This window comes from Oncorhynchus kisutch, linkage group LG15, assembly GCF_002021735.2.
Source record: "Oncorhynchus kisutch isolate 150728-3 linkage group LG15, Okis_V2, whole genome shotgun sequence".
NCBI lineage: Eukaryota > Metazoa > Chordata > Actinopteri > Salmoniformes > Salmonidae > Oncorhynchus > Oncorhynchus kisutch.
In genome coordinates this window covers 71,181,706-71,202,167 of record NC_034188.2, presented here as the reverse complement: position 1 = coordinate 71,202,167, position 20,462 = coordinate 71,181,706, and the positions used below count along the sequence as shown (strand labels likewise).

At 45.7% G+C, this 20,462-nt stretch overlaps 1 protein-coding gene across 2 annotated transcripts in view; it reads left to right on the top strand.

Moving 5' to 3' along the window:
- The window catches only part of LOC109906099 (seizure protein 6-like), a 168,109-nt gene that overhangs the window by 102,897 nt on the left and 44,750 nt on the right, over positions 1-20,462 (top strand). For both annotated transcript variants that reach the window (XM_020503757.2, XM_031791025.1), the window contains exon 3: positions 1,228-1,361. In XM_020503757.2, the coding sequence (XP_020359346.2) occupies positions 1,228-1,361 (134 nt within the window). The remainder of the gene's footprint in view (positions 1-1,227; positions 1,362-20,462) is intronic.

Below are 20,462 nucleotides of genomic sequence, written 5' to 3'. Positions count from 1 at the left end.
TAGCAAACGTTAGCCACCTAGCTAACATTAGCGTTAGCCACCTAGCCACCTAGCTAACATTAGCGTTAGCCACCTAGCTAACATTAGCGTTAGCCATCTAGCTAACATTAGCCACACACAACACCACCACACACAACACACCACACCACACACACCACACACCATACACCACACACACGTTCCTACACACGCACCTTTATATTTATTTATTTTATTGAACCTTTATTTAATTAGACAAGTCAGTTAAGAACAGACTCTTATTCACAATGAAGACCTACCAAAAGGCAAATGGCCTCCTGCGGGGACTGGGATGGGCTGGTATTAAAAATAAAAAAAGTTAATAGAAATATAGGACAAAACATACAAGAGAGACAACACAACACTACACAAAGAGAGACCTAAGACAACCACATAGCAAGGCATCAACACATGACAACACAGCATGGTAGCAACACAAAATGACAACATGGTAGCAACACAACATGGTAGCAGCACAAAACGTGGTACAAACGTTTTTGGACACAGACAACAGCACAAAGGGAAAGAAGGTAGAGACAACAATACATCACGCAAAGCAGCCACAACTGTCAGTAAGAGTGTCCATGATTGAGTCTTTGAATGAAGAGATTGAGATAAAACTGTCTAGTTTGAGTGTTTGTGCAGCTCGTTCTGGTCGCTAGCTGCAGCGAACTGAAAAGACGAGCGACCCAGGGACGTGTGTGCTTTGGGGACCTTTAACAGAATGTGACTGGCAGAATGGGTGTTGTATGCGGAGGATGATGGCTACATATGAAGCACACACACAAGCACACAGTAGCGTCCTGTGTCATCCCTCTCTCTGGAGGAAACTCAAAGATAGAAATAAAACAAGGCAGTCGAACAGAAAGACCTCAAGGCAATCAGAAAACCGTCTGTGGTCATTCCCTCCACCTGATCTGTCCCTCGAGCACACAATCAAAGAGGAGAGAGAGAGGGCCCCACACTATTAAAGTGGGGGGTGCTGGTGTGAGTGAGAGAGAGAATGGGACCAGGGAGGGTCCTTTTGGAGTGAGGGGGTGTCTTACTTACTTGGGCCCATCGCTCCTTTAGAGCATAGACCATCGACAAAACCTATCCAACGCACTCTGCTCTGGGCAGTCTTCTCCAGATCGTTCCCCCCATGCCGGGTTAGTTAGGGGGTGTAACTGGTCCTCAATGTTTTGCTCTCTGTATTTTCTGTCCTTGCAGCTCCCTGCATCTTCACCTTGACATCACCAGAGGGCTACATAGAGACGCCCCAGCCGTCCAGCTCTCATTACTACTCCTCTGTGGACTGCACCTACACCGTCACGGTCTACACGGGCTATGGAGTAGAGATACAGGTCAGACCACCACTATTGTTGCCAGAAGAGTATTCATTGTGTCCATCAAAAGAAATGATTGTCTATAAAAAGATGGTAGATTAAACATGGAAACACACAAGACTGGCACATCCTGTCGAGAAATTACATTAGATATCCAAATGCAACATCCAAAATGGGCAATTGGCTCATTGGCAATAGCACACTAGTTCTTCAAAATGATGATGGCCACTCAGTCACCAAGGTCTTTACTGTCATTCTGCAGCGACTGACCTTTGGAAGCTGACACAGTGATTTGAACAGGGAATCTGCCTCCACCTGAACCGCCTCATTCACATGACTAACTCTCCAGCTAAACTTCCTGCTCTCATAAAATATACAATATCCATTACCCCTCTGACCGTCCAGATGTTTGGCCTAATATATTTTGGATGAAAATGGATATGTACCACAAGTCATTCTCAATGATGCATCCCAGCTGCTTCCTGTCTTCAGCAAAAGAGGAGAATATGAGGAGGAGGGTGGAGAGAGGTGAACATTCCTCCTCTCCTCTGTTCCTCCTCTCATTGCCAGCCTGTGCTTTCTATCACCCGGGACAGCAGCACATGTATACAGTGGGGGGGAAAAGTATTTAGTCAGCCACCAATTGCGCAAGTTCTCCCATTTAAAAAGATGAGAGAGGCCTGTAATTTTCATCATAGGTACACTTCAACTATGACAGACAAAATTAGAAAAAAAATCCAGAAAATCACATTGCACGATTTTTTATGAATTTATTTGCAAATTATGGTGGAAAATAAGTATTTGGTCACCTACAAACAAGCAAGATTTCTGGCTCTCACAGACCTGTAACTTCTTCTTTAAGAGGCTCCTCTGGCCTCCACTCGTTACCTGTATTAATGGCACCTGTTTGAACGTGTTATCAGTATAAAAGACACCTGTCCACAACCTCAAACAGTCACACTCCAAACTCCACTATGGCCAAGACCAAAGAGCTGTCAAAGGACACCAGAAAGAAAATTGTAGACCTGCACCAGGCTGGGAAGACTGAATCTGTAATAGGTAAGCAGCTTGGTTTGAAGAAATCAACTGTGGGAGCAATTATTAGGAAATGGAAGACATACAAGACCACTGATAATCTCCCTCGATCTGGGGCTCCACGCAAGATCTCACCCCGTGGGGTCAAAATTATCACAAGAACGGTGAGCAAAAATTCCAGAACCACACTGGGAGACCTAGTGAATGACCTGCAGAGAGCTGGGACCAAAGTAACAAAGCCTACCATCAGTAACACACTACGCCGCCAGGGACTCAAATCTTGCAGTGCCAGACGTGTCCCCCTGCTTAAGCCAGTACATGTCCAGGCCCGTCTGAAGTTTGCTAGAGAGCATTTGGATGATCCAGAAGAAGATTGGGAGAATGTCATATGATCAGATGAAACCAAAATATAACTTTTTGGTAAAAACTCAACTCATCGTGTTTGGAGGACAAAGAATGCTGAGTTGCATCCAAAGAACACCATACCTACTGTGAAGCATGGGGGTGGAAACATCATGCTTTGGGGCTGTTTTTCTGCAAAGGGACCAGGTCGACTGATCCGTGTAAAGGAAAGAATGAATGGGGCCATGTCTTGTGAGATTTTGAGTGAAAACCTCCTTCCATCAGCAAGGGCATTGAAGATTAAACGTGGCTGGGTCTTTCAGCATGACTGTGATCCCAAACACACCGCCCGGGCAACGAAGGAGTGGCTTCGTAAGAAGCATTTCAAGGTCCTGGAGTGGCCTAGCCAGTCTCCAGATCTCAACCCCATAGAAAATCTTTGGAGGGAGTTGAAAGTCTGTGTTGCCCAGCAACAGCCCCAAAACATCACTGCTCTAGAGGAGATCTGCATGGAGGAATGGGCCAAAATACCAGCAACAGTGTGTGAAAACCTTGTGAAGACTTACAGAAAAAGTTTGACCTCTGTCATTGCCAACAAAGGGTATATAACAAAGTATTGAGATAAACTTTTGTTATTGACCAAATACTTATTTTCCACCATAATTTGCAAATAAATTCATTAAAAATCCAACAATGTGAATTTCTGGATTTTTTTTTTCATTTGTCTGTCATAGTTGAAGTGTACCAATGATGAAAATTACAGGCCTCTCTCATCTTTTTAAGTGGGAGAACTTGCACAAGTGGTGGCTGACTAAATACTTTTTTGCCCCACTGTATATCCATCTTCTCTCTCATTGCCTTGAATTATTCTAAGTGATTTAGATTTAGAGCTTCTTCTCTTCATCAATTACTTATGGATTATGTTGGTCTACGGGACTCTTTTAATGCCATCCTCCACAGAACCTCTTAACTTGATTAAAGAGACCTTACCCTCGGGTTGATTGACTAAATAGTATGGGATTTAGACAATGGTTGGATCACGCCTTTACACCCGCTATACTCCTCTACACCCAGTCTACACCCCTCTACACCCCCGTAGATCCTGCTACACCCTTCTACACCCATCTACACCATACAGCCCCTCTACACCACACTATAGCTCACCACACTGAATCAACATAATCCTATACCCTTCTACATGCAATCTACACCCCTCTACAACCCTCTACAGTCTTTTACAGCCCTCTACAATCCTGTATCGCCCTCTACACCTTTCTCCACCCCTCTAAACCCATCTACATGCCTCTAAATCATTCTACACCACTCTACACCCCTCTACAGCTCTCAACACAACCCTACACCCATCTCCTTCTCTCTACACCTCCCTACAGCCTACTATACCTGCAGCTCTCTACACTCGTCTACACTCGTCTACACCCGTCTACACTCGTCTACACCCCTCTATACCATTCTACACCCCTTTAAACCCAGTCTACACCCCTTACTGCCTTCTAAACCCCCTTACACCTGAGCCCTCTACCACCCTCTACACCCCTTACACCCCCAGCGCTCTACACCTCTCTACAGCCGTCTACACCTAGTATACACACCTCTACACCCCTCTACACCCCTCTACACACCTCTACAACCCTCTACACACCTCTACACACCTCTATACCCCTCTACACCCCTCTACACACCTCTATACCCCTCTACACCCCTCTACAGCACTCTACAGCCCTCTACAGCACTCTACACACCTCTACACCCCTCTGCACACCTCTACACCCCTCTAAACCCCTCTACACCCAGTCTACACCTGTCTACAGCGTCTAAGCCCCCGCTTTACCACAAACCCACACACCCCACAACCCCATACAGCCTATTACACCCCCAGCCCTCTACACCCCTTTACACCCCTTCACAGCTTTCTAAACCCCCCTACACCCCTGTATACCTCTCTACTCCCCCCTACACCCCTGTACACCTCTCTACTCCCCCCTACACCCCTTTACACCCCTTCACAGCTTTCTACTCCCCCCTACACCCCTGTACACCTCTCTACTCCCCCCTACACCCCTGTACACCTCTCGACTCCCCCTACACCCCTGTACACCTCTCTACTCCCCCCTACACCCCTGTACACCTCTCTACTCCCCCCTACACCCCTGTACACCTCTCTACTCCCCCCTACACCCCTGTACACCTCTCTACTCCCCCCTACACCCCTGTACACCTCTCTACTCCCCCTACACCCCTGTACACCTCTCTACTCCCCCCTACACCCCTGTACACCTCTCTACTCCCCCTACACCCCTGTACACCTCTCTACTCCCCCCTACACCTCTCTACTCCCCCCTACACCTCTCTACACCACTCTACAGCCCTCTACGCTGACATGGTACAAATCTGTCGTTCTGCCCCTGAACAGGCAGTTAACCCACTGTTCCCAGGCCGTCATTGAAAATAAGAATGTGTTCTTGACTTGCCTGGTTAAATAAAGGTAAAATTAATTTAAAAAATACACCCCTCTACACCAAACACCACTCTACAGTCTACACCCATTTACAACACTCTACACCCAGGGCACACTTTTGGGGGTACAAAGCAAGGCTTGTTTTGGGGCTCCTCCCAAACCTTGTGGGCAAAGTATTTTAGTGACCCCCCCCCCTCCCCCCCATCATGACGGTGGAGAGAAATGTATGGTTTAGAGTACATTCTTTTCCAATTGTATAGCTAATTTCCTGCAGTTCTACAAATTTTACCATGACTTATGCCATGTTAATGATATCTGAGTGAGAGGGACTAACAAAATCAATAGGGGCCCCCTTGAGGTCAGGGCCCCTGGACACTTGCCCTGCGTGACTGGTTGGTATCCGGCCATGATAACTACAAGTTTAGACAGCTGATGAGACTAATTTACCAATCACATTTTTTTATCTGACATGGCATATTGAGTGACTGTCAGTGACTAACATAAGGAAATAAAAATGGCTGATGCATAACCAAATGTCCAACTTGTGTGACGAACCGGCTCAAAGCCCGTAACAAAGGGAGACAACGTGGAGATAAGGAGTAACAAAATATATATTTATTAACTAAAGCAACTAAGGAAAATATACAATGGTGTGTGTAATCAGTAGTGTAAGTGAGTGTTTTGCATGCATGAATGGGATAATGCAGGGTGTTGAACGGTGCCAAAGCACACAAACAAAAGGCCACCAAGAACCACAACACAATCTACAAAGGTGTCTGCATGGAGAGAGTCTCTTCTATGAATGTGGAAGAGGTCTATTTATCCTGGGAGACACCTGGCCCAGGTGTTTCCCATGAAGCTGACGACCCTCCCAACTCCGCCCACCGGCATCCTAATAAGGAAACAAGAACAAAGAGAGAATACGGCAGACAGAGTGGGAGGGTCGTCACACTTGCATCTTATATATTTTACTTTTTTAACTCTTAACTCTCTTTTTTTGTTGTTGGGTTGGCCCCTTAGCAGCCTGGGACCCTAATCGACCACTTATGTCGCTTATGCCTGGAGCTGGCACACCCCTCTATAGCCCCATGCACCCCTCTATAGCCCCATGCACCCCTCTATAGCCCCATGCACCCCTCTATAGCCCCATACACCCCTCTATAGCCCCATACACCCCTCTATACCCCTCTGCACTTCAGCTGGTATCAAGTCTACTGCCGCTCCCTCTCTCTGGCGCTCATTGTTGCCAGTTTACTCATTATTACACACACCTGCCACCACCGTTACGCACTCCTGCGCCTTATGAGACTCACCTGGACTCCATCACCTTCCTGATTACCTCCCCCATATCTGTCACTCCCCTTGGTTCTTTCCTCGGGCGTTATTGACTCTGTTTCTATTTCATGTCTGTACATTTTTGTGTTTCTTGTTCTGTACTATGTTCTGTACTATGTTCTGTACTATGTTCTGTACTATGTTCTGTACTATGTTCTGTACTATGTTCTGTTAATTTTGCGCTCCCTGTACTTGCTTCCCGACTTCCAACGTACACGTTACAGGTAGCTTAATGGTCAGATAGTCGACTTGTGTCATCCCGTTTCTTAAAGACTAGGTTGATTATTCCTCTTATCTGGAAATCTTTTGGATTAATCTACTTCAAAGGACTTCTCTAGGCCAGGGGGCTTTAAAGAATGTGGGTCTGAACAACTCCAGTTTATCCTCCACTTTAGAGTAAGGATTTAAACTTTTTATGTGAAGGTAGGATAGTCCGCAGTGATTAACTTTACGCTGTAGGCCCAAGTCTGTGGGAGTTCATAGATTAGTGCACTGCAGACCCAACTAAAATATGCTCATTTCCTAACCAAGGACTGCATTTGATATGAGAGTCCAGACCAGTAGTTATGTCCACTCCAGCAGTGTGTAGGTGGTGGGACAGGATCTTTAAGCAGCTCACTGAAGCCATGGTGGGTAGTACTGCAGAGTATCGACTGATGGGTCAATATTCCCAACTACTCTGGCTTAAGTGGACCTTGGTACGGTTCAATAAAGTACAGTTCTATCTGCAGTCTCAGTCTGGGTTGATGGCAGAGATTGATTAGGATGTATCTGTCACTGCTTTAATAAAGGGTAGCGCAATCTGTCAGTTCAATATCCGGTGAGTTTCACCCTGATACTTTTTGGAGGACTGAGGAGAGTGCTTCACTAAAGACTCTGGGATGATAGTTCATATCTAAATATATGGAAATATTGACTACTAGGCTACAACAAAATTGCTAGAAAATATATATATGTTCAAACACAGTCGTTTCTCCATTTTCTTTCTGTGTGAGTCGAGGATATGTTTCTCTCATATGTAAATCATTCTCCACTGTGCACACGCTTCGTAGTGAAATGGCATACAGTTTGTGCGCCACATACTGCAGAAGATTACATAAACCTGGGAGCAGAGGGTAATGGATTTATCAACCTCAGCCATGAGCCACCCACAGCTGGAACATGTAGGCTACATTATGCCTGTAAATCATTATTACCATAAACATGATGTTTGTCCTGAACCTTTGACTAATGTATTAGGTTACTGTGTGCCAGAGGGAGGAGGCATGCAGCATTCAGTCACCTGGATGACGCCGACAGAGATGGTCGCCTCGCTTCGCGTTCTTAGGAAACTATGCAGTATTTTTAAAATTTTTGAATGTATTATTTCTTACATTGTTACCCCAGGAAATCTTAAGTCTTATTACATACAGCTGGGAAGAACTATTGGATACAAGAGCAAAGTCAACTTACCAACATTATGGCATGGTCAAAATAAAACATAATAAAAAGTACATTTGAATGACACTAAGTGGCAGTGCAGGTGTTTGTACACATGCATATACACACACAGTCTCATTCAAATAAACACATACAAGAACAGACATGCACACAAACACATACAGTTGGCATTGCTGTTATGATTTTAGATGTCCTTGATGTCCTTTGTTTTAAATATATTATTTAGTTTTATTATTTGATTTGATTTGCATTGTTGTTTGCTGTTTTCTGTCTTTTCCTTTTTTCTCTTTAGTTCATTCTCTTGGTTGTTGGTGCATTGGGGGGGGGGGGTCTTGGGGGTGGGGAATGGAATTAAATGTATTGCGACCCAAAACAACGCCGCCGTAGAAGGGGCAGACGGAGCGGTCTTCTGGTCAGGCTGCGTAGACGGGCACATCGCTCACCTCTACTGAGTATACTACTCGCCAATGTCCAGTCTCTTGACAACAAGCTAGACAAAATTCGAGTAAGGGTTGCCTTCCAGAGAGACATCAGAGACCCCCCCCCCCTCCCCAAGCAGACACCTCGACGGCCCTGAAAGAAATTCATAGGACTCTATGTAAACTGGAAACTACATATCCGGAGGCTGCATTTATTGTAGCTGGGGATTTTAACAAGGCTAATCTGAAAACAAGGCTCCCTAAATTTTATCAGCATATCGAATGCACGACCCGGGCTGGCAAAATTCTGGATCATTGCTACTCTAACTTCTGCGATGCATACGAAGCCCTTCCTTCCCTTCCTTCCCCTCCTTTCAGCAAATCTGACCACGACTCCATTTTGTTGCTCTCAGCCTATAGACAGAAACTAAAACAGGAAACGCCCATGCTAAGGACTGTTCAACACTGGTCCGACCAATCTGATTCCACGCTTCCAAGATTGCTTTGATCACGTGGACTGGGATATGTTCCGGATAGCCTCAAACAACAACATTGATGTGTATGCTGATTCTGTGAGTGAGTTTATTAGCAAGCGCATCGGTGATGTTGTACCCACGGTGACTATTAAAACCTTCCCCAACCATAAACCGTGGATTGATGACAGCATTTCGGCAAAACTGAAAGCTCGAACCACTGCTTTTAATCATGGCAAGGCAACCGGAAACATGACTGAATACAAACTGTGTAGCTATTCCCTCCGCAAGGCAATCAAACAAGCTAAGCGTCAGTATAGAGACAAAGTAGAGTCACAATTCAATGGCTCAGATACGAGACATATGTGGCAGGGTCTACAGTCAATCACGGATTACAAAAAGAAAACCAGTCCCATCGCAGACACCGACGTCTTGCTCCCAGACAAACTAAACAACTTCTTTGCTCGCTTTGAAGATATTACAGTTCCACTGACACGGTCCGCTACCAAAACCTGCGGGCTCCCTTTCACCGCAGCCAACGTGAGTAAAACATTTAAACGTGTTAACCCTCGCAAGGCTGCTGGCCCAGACGGCATCCCTAGCCGAGTCCTCAGAGCATGCGCAGACCAGCTGGCTGGTGTGTTTACGGACATATTCAATCAATCCCTATCCCAGTCTGCTGTTCCCACATGCTTCAAGAGGGCCACTATTGTTTCTGTTCCCAAGAAAGCAAAGGTAACTGAGCTAAACGACTATTGCCCCATAGCACTCACTTCCGTCATCATAAAGTGCATTGAAAGACTAGTCAAGGATCATATCACATCCACCATACCTGACACCCTAGACCCACTCCAATTTGCTTACCACCCGAATAGGTCCACAGACGACGCAATCACAATCACACTGCACACGCCCTAACCCATCTGGACAAGAGGAATACCTATGTAAGAATGCTGTTCATCGATTACAGCTCAGCATTTAACACCTTGGTACACTCCAAACTCGTCATCAAGCTCGAGACCCTGGGTCTCGACCCAGCCCTGTGCATCTGGGTCCTGGACTTTCTGACGGGCCACCCCCAGGTGGTGAGGGTAGGAAACAGCATCTCCACCCCGCTGACCATCAACACTGGGGCCCCACAAGGGTGTGTTCTCAGCCCTCTCCTGTCTCCCTGTTCACCCATGACTGCGTGGCCATGCACGCCTCCAACTCAGTCATCAAGTTTGCAGACGACACTACAGTGGTTGGCTTGATTACCAACAACGACGAGACGGCCTACAGGGAGGAGGTGAGGTTCCTCGGAGTGTGGTGTCAGGAAAATAACCTCTCAGTCAACATCAACAAAACAAAGGAGATGATCGTGGACTTCAGGAAACAGCAGATGGAGCACCCCCCTATCCACATCAACGGGACAGTAGTGGAGAAGGTGGAAAGTGTTTTAAGTTCCTCGGTGTACAGATCATGGACAAACTGAAATGGTCCACCCACACAGACAGCGTGGTGAAGAAGTCGCAACAGCACCTCTTCAACCTCAGGAGGCTGAAGAAATTTGTCTTGTCACCAAAAACACTCACAAACTTTTACAGATGCACAATCGAGAGCATTCTGCCCACAAGCGTAAGGCTCTCCAGAGGGTGGTGAGGTCTGCACAATGCATCACTGGGGGCAAACTACCTGCCCTCCAGAACACCTACACCACCCGATGTCACCGGAAGGCCAAAAAGATCATCAAGGACAACAACCACCCGAGCCACTGCCTGTTCACCCCGTTATCATCCAGAAGGCGAGGTCAGTACAGGTGCATCAAAGCTGGGACCGAGAGACTGAAAAACATCTTCTAATTCAAGGCCATCAGACTGTTAAACAGCCATCACTAACATTGAGTGGCTGAGGCCAACATACTGACTCATCTCTAGCCACTTTAATAATAAAACATTGGATGTAATACATGTATCACTAGTCACCTTAAACAATGCCACTTTATATAATGTTTACATAGCCTACAATACTCATCTCATATGTATATACTGTGCTCTATACCATCTACTGCATCTTTATGTAATACATGTATCACTAGTCACTTTAAACAATGACACTTTATATAATGTTTACATACCCTACAATACTCATCTCATATGTATATGCTGTGCTCTATACCATCCACTGCACCCTCCTATGCCGTTCGGCCATCGCTCATCCATATATTTATGTGTACGTATTCTTATTCATTACTTTACACTTGTGTCTGTCTATAAGGTAGTTGTTGTGAAATTGTCAGATTACTAGTTAGATATTACTGCATTGTCGGAACTAGAAGCACAAGCATTTTGCTACACTTGCATTAACATCTGCTAACCATGTGTATGTGGCCAATAAAAATGGATTTGATTTGATTTGACCTGCAACATGTTAATAGCACAGTGGCTCCCTCCCTGACTGAACCCTGATAGAGTTCAGGCTGTAGCCCACAGGGCTTTAGCTCTGCTTAGCCAGTCTCACTGACTCCCAGTACACTAAAGCACACGGCTCAGACCTTTTACTGAATCAATACCCTGGCCCACTCCACTCTGATCTCCTGATAGATAGTCCACAACTCAATCATAACTAGGCAGCTGGAGGCAAGTGAAAACAAGGGCCTGTTGATGACCTGTCCTCATCTGTGGGAGAGAGTGCTCTCGCACATTGGCTAACCGGGCTGTCTGCATTGTGTCCCACCCACCACCCGCCAACCCCCTCTTCTACGCTACTGCTACTCTCTGTTCATCATATATGCAAAGTCACTTCAACCATATCTACATATACATTCTACCTCACTCAGCCTGACTAACCGGTGTCTGTATGTAGCCTCGCTACTATTATAGCATCGCTATAAGCCTGTCTTTTTACTGTTGTTTTATGTCTTTACCTACCTATTGTGCACCTAATACCTTTTTTGCACTATTGGTTAGAGCCTGTAAGTAAGCATTTCACTGTAAGGTTGTATTCGGCGCACGAGACAAATAAACTTTGATTTGATTTGAGTGTAACCATCTTCATATAGCAACCCAGAAGAAAGGCACATGGACACCCACACTTCAGTTTGACTTGGTTTTTATCTGCAGTAAAATATATAAAACAGTGATGACCGGCATTGACAGGACGATCACAGTCACACGTTCACTACTCTCAGAATATCTCTCTCTGACTGAAGAGCAGGCAGACCAACTTTCCAAATAGGGGAGAAGCACTTAAAACCCACTAGTTGTTCTTTCAAGGAAAATAATACAAAAATGTTACGTCTGAAGACCTCTCGTGTTGCCAACCTTATTACAATGACATCAAATATTTTCATGACAACACATAATGAAAGGAAACTTTATTTATATCACACCTTTTTTTTGAAGTGAATGGTTTCACCCACTACTCTGCCGTGAACTGTGGTGTTATTTGATATCTACATTGCACGCAGTGCCAGCGAGGTTGAAGGAAACTACATTTTCGCTTTGTCACAAGAGCAGTATCTTCAGCAATGAGAGCTCACCAGTAATATGTACTATACATTAACCTAGTAGCATGTGTGTATCAAACTTGTATCTATATCTCTGAAATAAGATGACTTTGCACTCCCAAATGGTTCTAATGTTTCAGCTCAGGCAGAAGAAGCTGTCAAACAGCTACCTCCACATCCTATCAAATTTAATTGTATAGCCTCTTCTCTCCGATCCTCTCTCCTCCTTCACAATCACCAGCTCTCTCTGTACCAGGCCTCTCCTCCTCTCTCCTCTCCTCTACCCTCCTCTCTCTGGACCTCTCCTCTCCTCTCCTCTCCTCTCCTCTCCTCTCCTCTCCTCTCCTCTCCTCTCCTCTCCTCTCCTCTCCTCTCCTCTCCTCTCCTCTCCTCTCCTCTCCTCTCCTCTCCTCTCCTCTCCTCTCCTCTCCTCTCCTCTCCTCTCTGGACCAGGCCTCTCCTCCTCTCTTCTCTTCTCTTCTCTCTGGACCAGGCCTCTCCTCCTCTCTCCCCTCTCTCCCCTCCTCTCTCTGGACCAGGCCTCTCCTCCTCTCTCCCCTCCCCTCCTCTCTCTGGACCAGGCCTCTCCTCCTCTCTCCTCTCCCCTCCTCTCTCTGGATCAGGCCCTTGTGTTTTTCTTTCCTCACAGTGAATGTTGTCCTGTTGTCAGTTGCACTGATGCCTGTTAGGAACCATGCAGGGGCCATGGAGGAGCTGGGAGAAGCGCAATTAGCATGTTCCACATGGGCTCTGTGAACACAACACTGGGGGAAAGAGAAGCAAGGAGATGCACTTAGTGGCAATGAGAGAGCACAGCTCTCTCTAATCTCACTGTACTTGTTTGTCTTGTCAGCACTACTGAGCACCGGTACTGTGCACCACCTGGGTGACAGTGTAAATAACTTGCCATGACAATGTCGACTGTTTTCTCACTGCTCTTCCCTCACTGAGACAAGAGAGGGTTGAACACCACAATCTGGAGTCTGTTTCAGCCCAACGGCATCCCAGCACTAGGGCTCCCGAGTGGCGCAGCGGTCTAAGGCACTGAATTTCAGTGCTAGAGGCGTCACTACAGACCCTGGCTTGATTCCAGGCTGTATCACAACGGGCCGTGATTGGGAGTCACATAGGGCGGCGCACAATTGTCCCAGCGTTGTCCGGGTTAGGGTTTGGCCGGGGTAGGCCAAATTAAAAAGTCTCCGGGACACCAGGTTTGTGAACTTGAGCTTTCTGGCTAAGACAACAAAGGTCCTTACAAGACCGTAATGTCCTCTGACTCAGAGTGAAGTGCTGGTTATTTTCAGTGTTATTCATTTCTATCCCTAACACTGAACTCAGCGGGACAAGTGGCAGGAATGGCAGCCATGTTAGTTCACATCCTGAGTTTTTTCTCATTTCGTGATGTGCACCTGCTGTCTCCAGGCAGACACTGACAGGATCAGACAGTAGATGAGACTGCTGACCTCTATCTGGGAAAGCTCCCACATGGTGACCCTCACAACACCACAGCCACTCTCTGGAAGTGGCTACAGTCACACCTGCTGCCACACAGGCAAATCTCCAGTGCCATGGCTGACAGTCAGAGAGTCATAGAGGGAGTGTGAAAGGAAAGAAAGAAGAGAGGGAGGGAAAGTCCATTACTCATCTCTCCTTCTGACTTGTACTCGGTTTGCCTCTTTTGTACCTTGCTATTGTTGGGAGAGGATTTGAAGTTCACCAATGTGGCGGTGGCAGGGTTTTTAGATGTGGAGAGTGCAGCACTTTAGAATCCTTTCTGGTGGGTTTTTAAAGATGCATTTTGTCCTGGTCAAGGTGGGTCAGCTATAGTATCAGCTATCAGCAGCCTGCTCATCTGTCTTGGATTCAGTCTGCTGTAAGGCTGTAGGCTGGAAGACAGCTCCCCTTACTCTCCTCTCCCTACCCCTCCCACGTCACCTTGTTGTAAACTTCACAGACTATTTTATGCGAGGAAATAACAAGGAAGGGACAGAGAGTTGAGGAATTAAGAGATCAGAAAGGGTTTTAAGAGCTTCCAGAGTGTTTCAGTTGGAAGACTAACAGGATCAGTATAACACAATGTTAATAAACATTATGCAGGCTCCTCCTCTTAGGAGTTGTTCTATTGTTCAATCAGTGTTAATGTTAATAAACATTATGCAGGCTCCTCCTCTTAGGAGTTGTTCTATTGTTCAATCAGTGTTAATGTTAATAAACATTATGCAGGCTCCTCCTCTTAGGAGTTGTTCTATTGTTCAATCAGTGTTAATGTTAATTCAGCTCATCTAGACAATGAGATTTAGAATCAGCAGCTATTAACCTCAGTAAAACAGGTCAGAAATGAGAATAAGTGGACAGATAATTTTTTTCTGATGCTCTACTCAATTTAATTCAATTCAAGGGGCTTTATTAGCATGGGAAATAATATACAAAAATGAAATAAACAATAAAAATGAACAGTAAACATTACACATTACACACAAAAGAATAAAGACATTACTAATACAATTGTATGTATATATACAGTGTTGTAAAGATGTACAAATGGTTACTCTCTACCCTCTAAATAATAGTGTAGAGGAGATGCAGCTTTATACAACTGGATCCTGGACTTCCTGACGGGCAGCCCCCACGTGGTAAGGGTAGGCAACAACCCGTCTGCCACGCTTATCCTCAACACTGGGGCCCCTCAGGGGTGTGTACTTAGTCCCCTCCTGTACTCCCTTCTGTACTCCCAAACATGACTCCAATACCATCATTAAGTTTGCTGACGATACAACAGTGGTAGGTAGGCCTGATCACTAACAATGCAACGATGAGACAGCCTATAGGGAGGAGGTCAGAGAACTGGCCGTGTGGTGCCAGGACAACAACCTCTCCCTCAATGTGAGCAAGACAAAGGAGCTGATCGCGGACTACAGGAAAAGGAGGGCCGAACAGGCCCCCACAAACAACGACCCGGCTGAAGTGGAGCCAGTCGAGTTTCAAGTTCCTTGGTGTCCACATCACCAATGATCTGTCATGGTCCAAACACACCAAGACCGTCGTGAAGAGGGCACAACAAAACCTTTTCCCCCTCAGGAGACTGGAGAGATTTGGCATGGTTCCCCAGATCCTCAAAAGGTTCTACAGCTGCACCATCGAGAACATCCTGACCGGTTGCATCACCGACTGGTATGGCAACTGCTCGGACTCTGACCGTAAGGCACTACAGAGGGTAGTGCGTACGTCCCAGTACACCACTGGGGCCAAGCTTCCAGCCGTCCAGGGCCTATATAATAATCAGGTGTCAGAGGAAAGCCCATAAAATTGTCTGAGACTCCAGTCACCCAAGTCATAAACTGTTTGCTCTGCTTCAGTATGGGAAGCGGTACCGGAGCGCCAAGTCTAGGACCAAAAGGCTCCTTAACAACTTCTACCCCCAAGCCATAAGACTGCTGAACAATTAATCAAATGGCCATTGGACTATTACATTGACCCCCCCCCATTTATTTTGTACACTGCTGCTACTCACTGCTGCTACTTTATCTATGCATAGTCACTTCACTCCTAACTACATATACAAATGACCTCTAGCCTCTATCCCCACACACTGACTCAGTACCGGTGCCCCCTGTGTATAGCCTCCACACTGACTCGGTACCGGTATCCCCTGTAATATAGCCTCGTTATTGTTATGTTATTGTGTTACTTTTTATCATTTTTTACTTTAGTTTACTTGGTAAATATTTTCTTAACTCTTCTTGAACTGCACTGTTGGTTAAGGACTAGCAAGTAAGCATTTCATAGTTAGGTCTACACTTGTTGCATTCGGCGCATGTGACAAGTAAAGTTTGATTTGATACAGCAACTTTCAATGCCAAGTTTCAGTGTAGAAGCAGAGGTGGGTTCCTAGACATCGATTACATTAAATAACATTTGCCACTGAAGTGCTGTCACACTGAATATAAAGTATTCCATGTTCCTGAGAGAGTGAGCTCCAAAAGCATTGGGATAGTGACAACATGTTTTGTTGTGTCACTGTCCCAAAATAATTAATAGGCATCTCACAGTATGTCTTTCATTTCCCTCCATATAACCTTACTCTTGTTTCCATGTTGTTACTGGCTTTTTCTTGCCCTACAATTTTTTTCTCCCTTCTCTACCCTTTCCCTGCTTTATTCAGGTGAGCTGCATAAACCAATTTTCTGACAGGTGCGTAGGGATTGTGGCGATAATGAAATTGAAATGGCTGAGGTGAATGTTAAATGAGAAGTGCGTGTGAATGTTCCATCTCTTATGAGTGAAGCTTAGCCTGTGTGTTTTTTTTACCCTCATTGCTCTTAACCGGATCTGTGGGATCGGAAAGGCAAGCTGATAGGATACGTTCAGTATGTTTTTAGCATGTTCTACAAGTGTTGAGCATGGACTTGAGTCTTTCGAGGCCAATGGATTTTTTCTCAACATTTTCTCTTTTGTCCTCAGTACATAGTTTGGTGCCTGCTGTCCAGTTTGGTTCCACATACTATAATCTCTTCTCTCTGTAGACAACTACTCAGCTCTTCACCTTCAGCCGCCCTTGGCTCAGCAGGAACAACCTCCACAGATCTGCATTCAACCGGCCCCTCAAGCCAGGATTACTCAGGTGTTCAAGTAGAAACAGGCTTTCAGGAAGAAAGACTCAGCTCAGGGTGACACTGTCCAATTTCCTCCGGAAGAACTTAACTAGTTTTACTGCTGCTCTCTTACCATTCAGTGGCCTCAGGTCTCATGTAATAGCAGCTTTTGTTTGTGCCTGACTTGCCAGAACCTTTCAAGGACAGGCATATCAATGCACACAGGAAACCACACAAAGTCTCCCTTTTCAGTCTGTGTGCCAGGATTTGTACCTGTGTGATCTACACAAATGTGTGTTTTTTTGTGTATGGTATTATGTGTGTTATATATATGGTATGTAAATTGTCTATCAGTGTGTTTTGTGTCTGCAGTGTCGACCCAGGTGTCACTGTGTCAGGTGGCCCAGACAGACAGACCTCTCAGCCTCCCTCAGTATTAGCCAGCAGAACCAAGACTCTCCATGTATGGCCCTGGGGCCCTCACTGTGGGGGCCAGGGGACGACGGTCTCTTTATCTCTCCTCTCTCCTCTCCTCCTCATGGCCCAGTTCTCCTGTCTGGAACAGATGTTAGTGCTTGTGCTCTATCCCTTCCCTACCCCCAACTGAATCATTCTCTATAATTAGCTAGCAGCCCACATACTGTAGTACCCTCACAGACACTCACACAACGTACACCTAATTAGTGGAGATTTCTCCTTTATTCTCTCTCTTTTATGTCTCCCTCCTCCCCCTATTCCTTCATACCTCTGTAGAGGTAGAAGGGGAATCTCTGGAGAGGAGGACTGGTTTGCTGCAGGGAGAGATACAGAAAGCTCACTGTCGACTGCATACGTCTCATCCCCTACAAGCGCTCCAAAATCTGTTGTTTATTTTATGAGGAAGTGTCACATGAATGATTTAGTTTTCATGTGTTGCTTTTACATACAATAGTTAGCAGCACAGTCAGTTTTGATTGGGACGTATTTTATTATTCTGGTGGAGGAGCTGAATTCATATTGTAGTAATTCCCCTTGAAGGGATTATGATGCTTTTAACCTTAATGTGCTGATGACCTCCTGTTTGCATATTAACGAAATAAACCACGTCCGTATCGTCAGACAGACGTGTGTTGATCCAGGATTAGATCAGTGTGAGGTAGACAGTCGGGACTAATGCCAACACAAATTAGATTATCCCAACAGTATTCTAGAAGTATTTCATTGTCATGGGGATTTCAGTATAATGTGATTAGGTCGTGATGCCCTTTGTTGAATGGGACTATTATCCAATGCTTTAGCTATGAGTTCATTCATTCATAACACTACATTAACTTGTTGTTGTGCATTATATATGTCTTTAAGTTGACAGCTGTTGCTTGGGTAGCACTGTCCTCATATGTCACACCCTGACCTTAGTATTCTTTGTTTTCCTTGTTCTTTTGGTTAGGTCAGGGTGTGACATGAGTGATGTATGTGTTTTTGTCTTGTCTAGGGGTTTTGTATGTTTATGGGGCTGTTTCCTTTCTAGGTAAATTGTATGTCTATGGTTGACTAGATTGGTTCTCAATTAGAGGCAGCTGTCTATCGTTGTCTCTGATTGGGAACCATATTTAGGCAGCCATATTCTGTTGGGACTTTGTGGGTGATTATCTATGTCTATGTTAGTTGCTTGTGTCATCACAGTTTTCTTATTATAGCGTCACGGTCTTTATTATTCAACCTCGGCCAACAGCTCCGCCCCCCCCGCAGCTCCTCGCCCAAGCCTCTCCAGGTTCTCCTTTACCCAAATCCAGATAGCAGATGTTCTGAAAGAGCTGCAAAACCTGGACCCGTACAAATCAGCTGGGCTTGACAATCTGGACCCTCTATTTCTTAAACTATCTGCCACCATTGTCGCAACCCCTATTACCAGCCTGTTCAACCTCTCTTTCATATCGTCTGAGATCCCCAAGGATTGGAAAGCTGCCGCAGTCATCCCCCTCTTCAAAGGGGGAGACACCCTGGACCCAAACTGTTACAGACCTATATCCATCCTGCCCTGCCTATCTAAGGTCTTCGAAAGCCAAGTCAACAAACAGGTCACTGACCATCTCGAATCCCACCGTACCTTCTCCGCTGTGCAATCTGGTTTCCGAGCCGGTCATGGGTGCACCTCAGCCACACTCAAGGTACTAAACGATATCATAACCGCCATCGATAAAAGACAATACTGTGCAGCTGTCTTCATCGACCTTGCCAAGGCTTTCGACTCTGTCAATCACCATATTCTTATCGGCAGACTCAGTAGCCTCGGGTTTTTCGGATGACTGCCTTGCCTGGTTCACCAATTACTTTGCAGACAGAGTTCAGTGTGTCAAATCGGAGGGCATGCTGTCCGGTCCTCTGGCAGTCTCTATGGGGGTGCCACAGGGTTCAATTCTCGGGCCGACTCTTTTCTCTGTGTATATCAATGATGTTGCTCTTGCTGCGGGCGATTCCCTGATCCACCTCTATGCAGACGACACCATTCTATATACTTTCGGCCCGTCTTTGGACACTGTGCTATCTAACCTCCAAACAAGCTTCAATGCCATACAACACTCCTTCCGTGGCCTCCAACTGCTCTTAAACGCTAGTAAAACCAAATGCATGCTTTTCAACCGGTCGCTGCCTGCACCCGCATGCCCGACTAGCATCACCACCCTGGATGGTTCCGACCTAGAATATGTGGACGTCTATAAGTACCTAGGTGTCTGGCTAGACTGCAAACTCTCCTTCCAGACTCATATCAAACATCTCCAATCGAAAATCAAATCAAGAGTCGGCTTTCTATTCCGCAACAAAGCCTCCTTCACTCACGCCGCCAAGCTTACCCTAGTAAAACTGACTATCCTACCGATCCTCGACTTCGGCGATGTCATCTACAAAATTGCTTCCAACACTCTACTCAGCAAACTGGATGCAGTCTATCACAGTGCCATCCGTTTTGTCACTAAAGCACCTTATACCACCCACCACTGCGACTTGTATGCTCTAGTCGGCTGGCCCTCGCTACATATTCGTCGCCAGACCCACTGGCACGAGGTCATCTACAAGTCCATGCTAGGTAAAGCTCCGCCTTATCTCAGTTCACTGGTCACGATGGCAACACCCATCCGTAGCACGTGCTCCAGCAGGTGTATCTCACTGATCATCCCTAAAGCCAACACCTCATTTGGCCGCCTTTCGTTCCAGTACTCTGCTGCCTGTGACTGGAACGAATTGCAAAAATCGCTGAAGTTGGAGACTTTTATCTCCCTCACCAACTTCAAACATCTGCTATCTGAGCAGCTAACCGATCGCTGCAGCTGTACATAGTCTATTGGTAAATAGCCCACCCTTTTTCACCTACCTCATCCCCATACTGTTTTTATTTATTTACTTTTCTGCTCTTTTGCACACCAATATCTCTACCTGTTCATGACCATCTGATCATTCATCACTCCAGTGTTAATCTGCAAAATTGTAATTATTTGCCTACCTCCTCATGCCTTTTGCACACATTGTATATAGACTCCCCCTT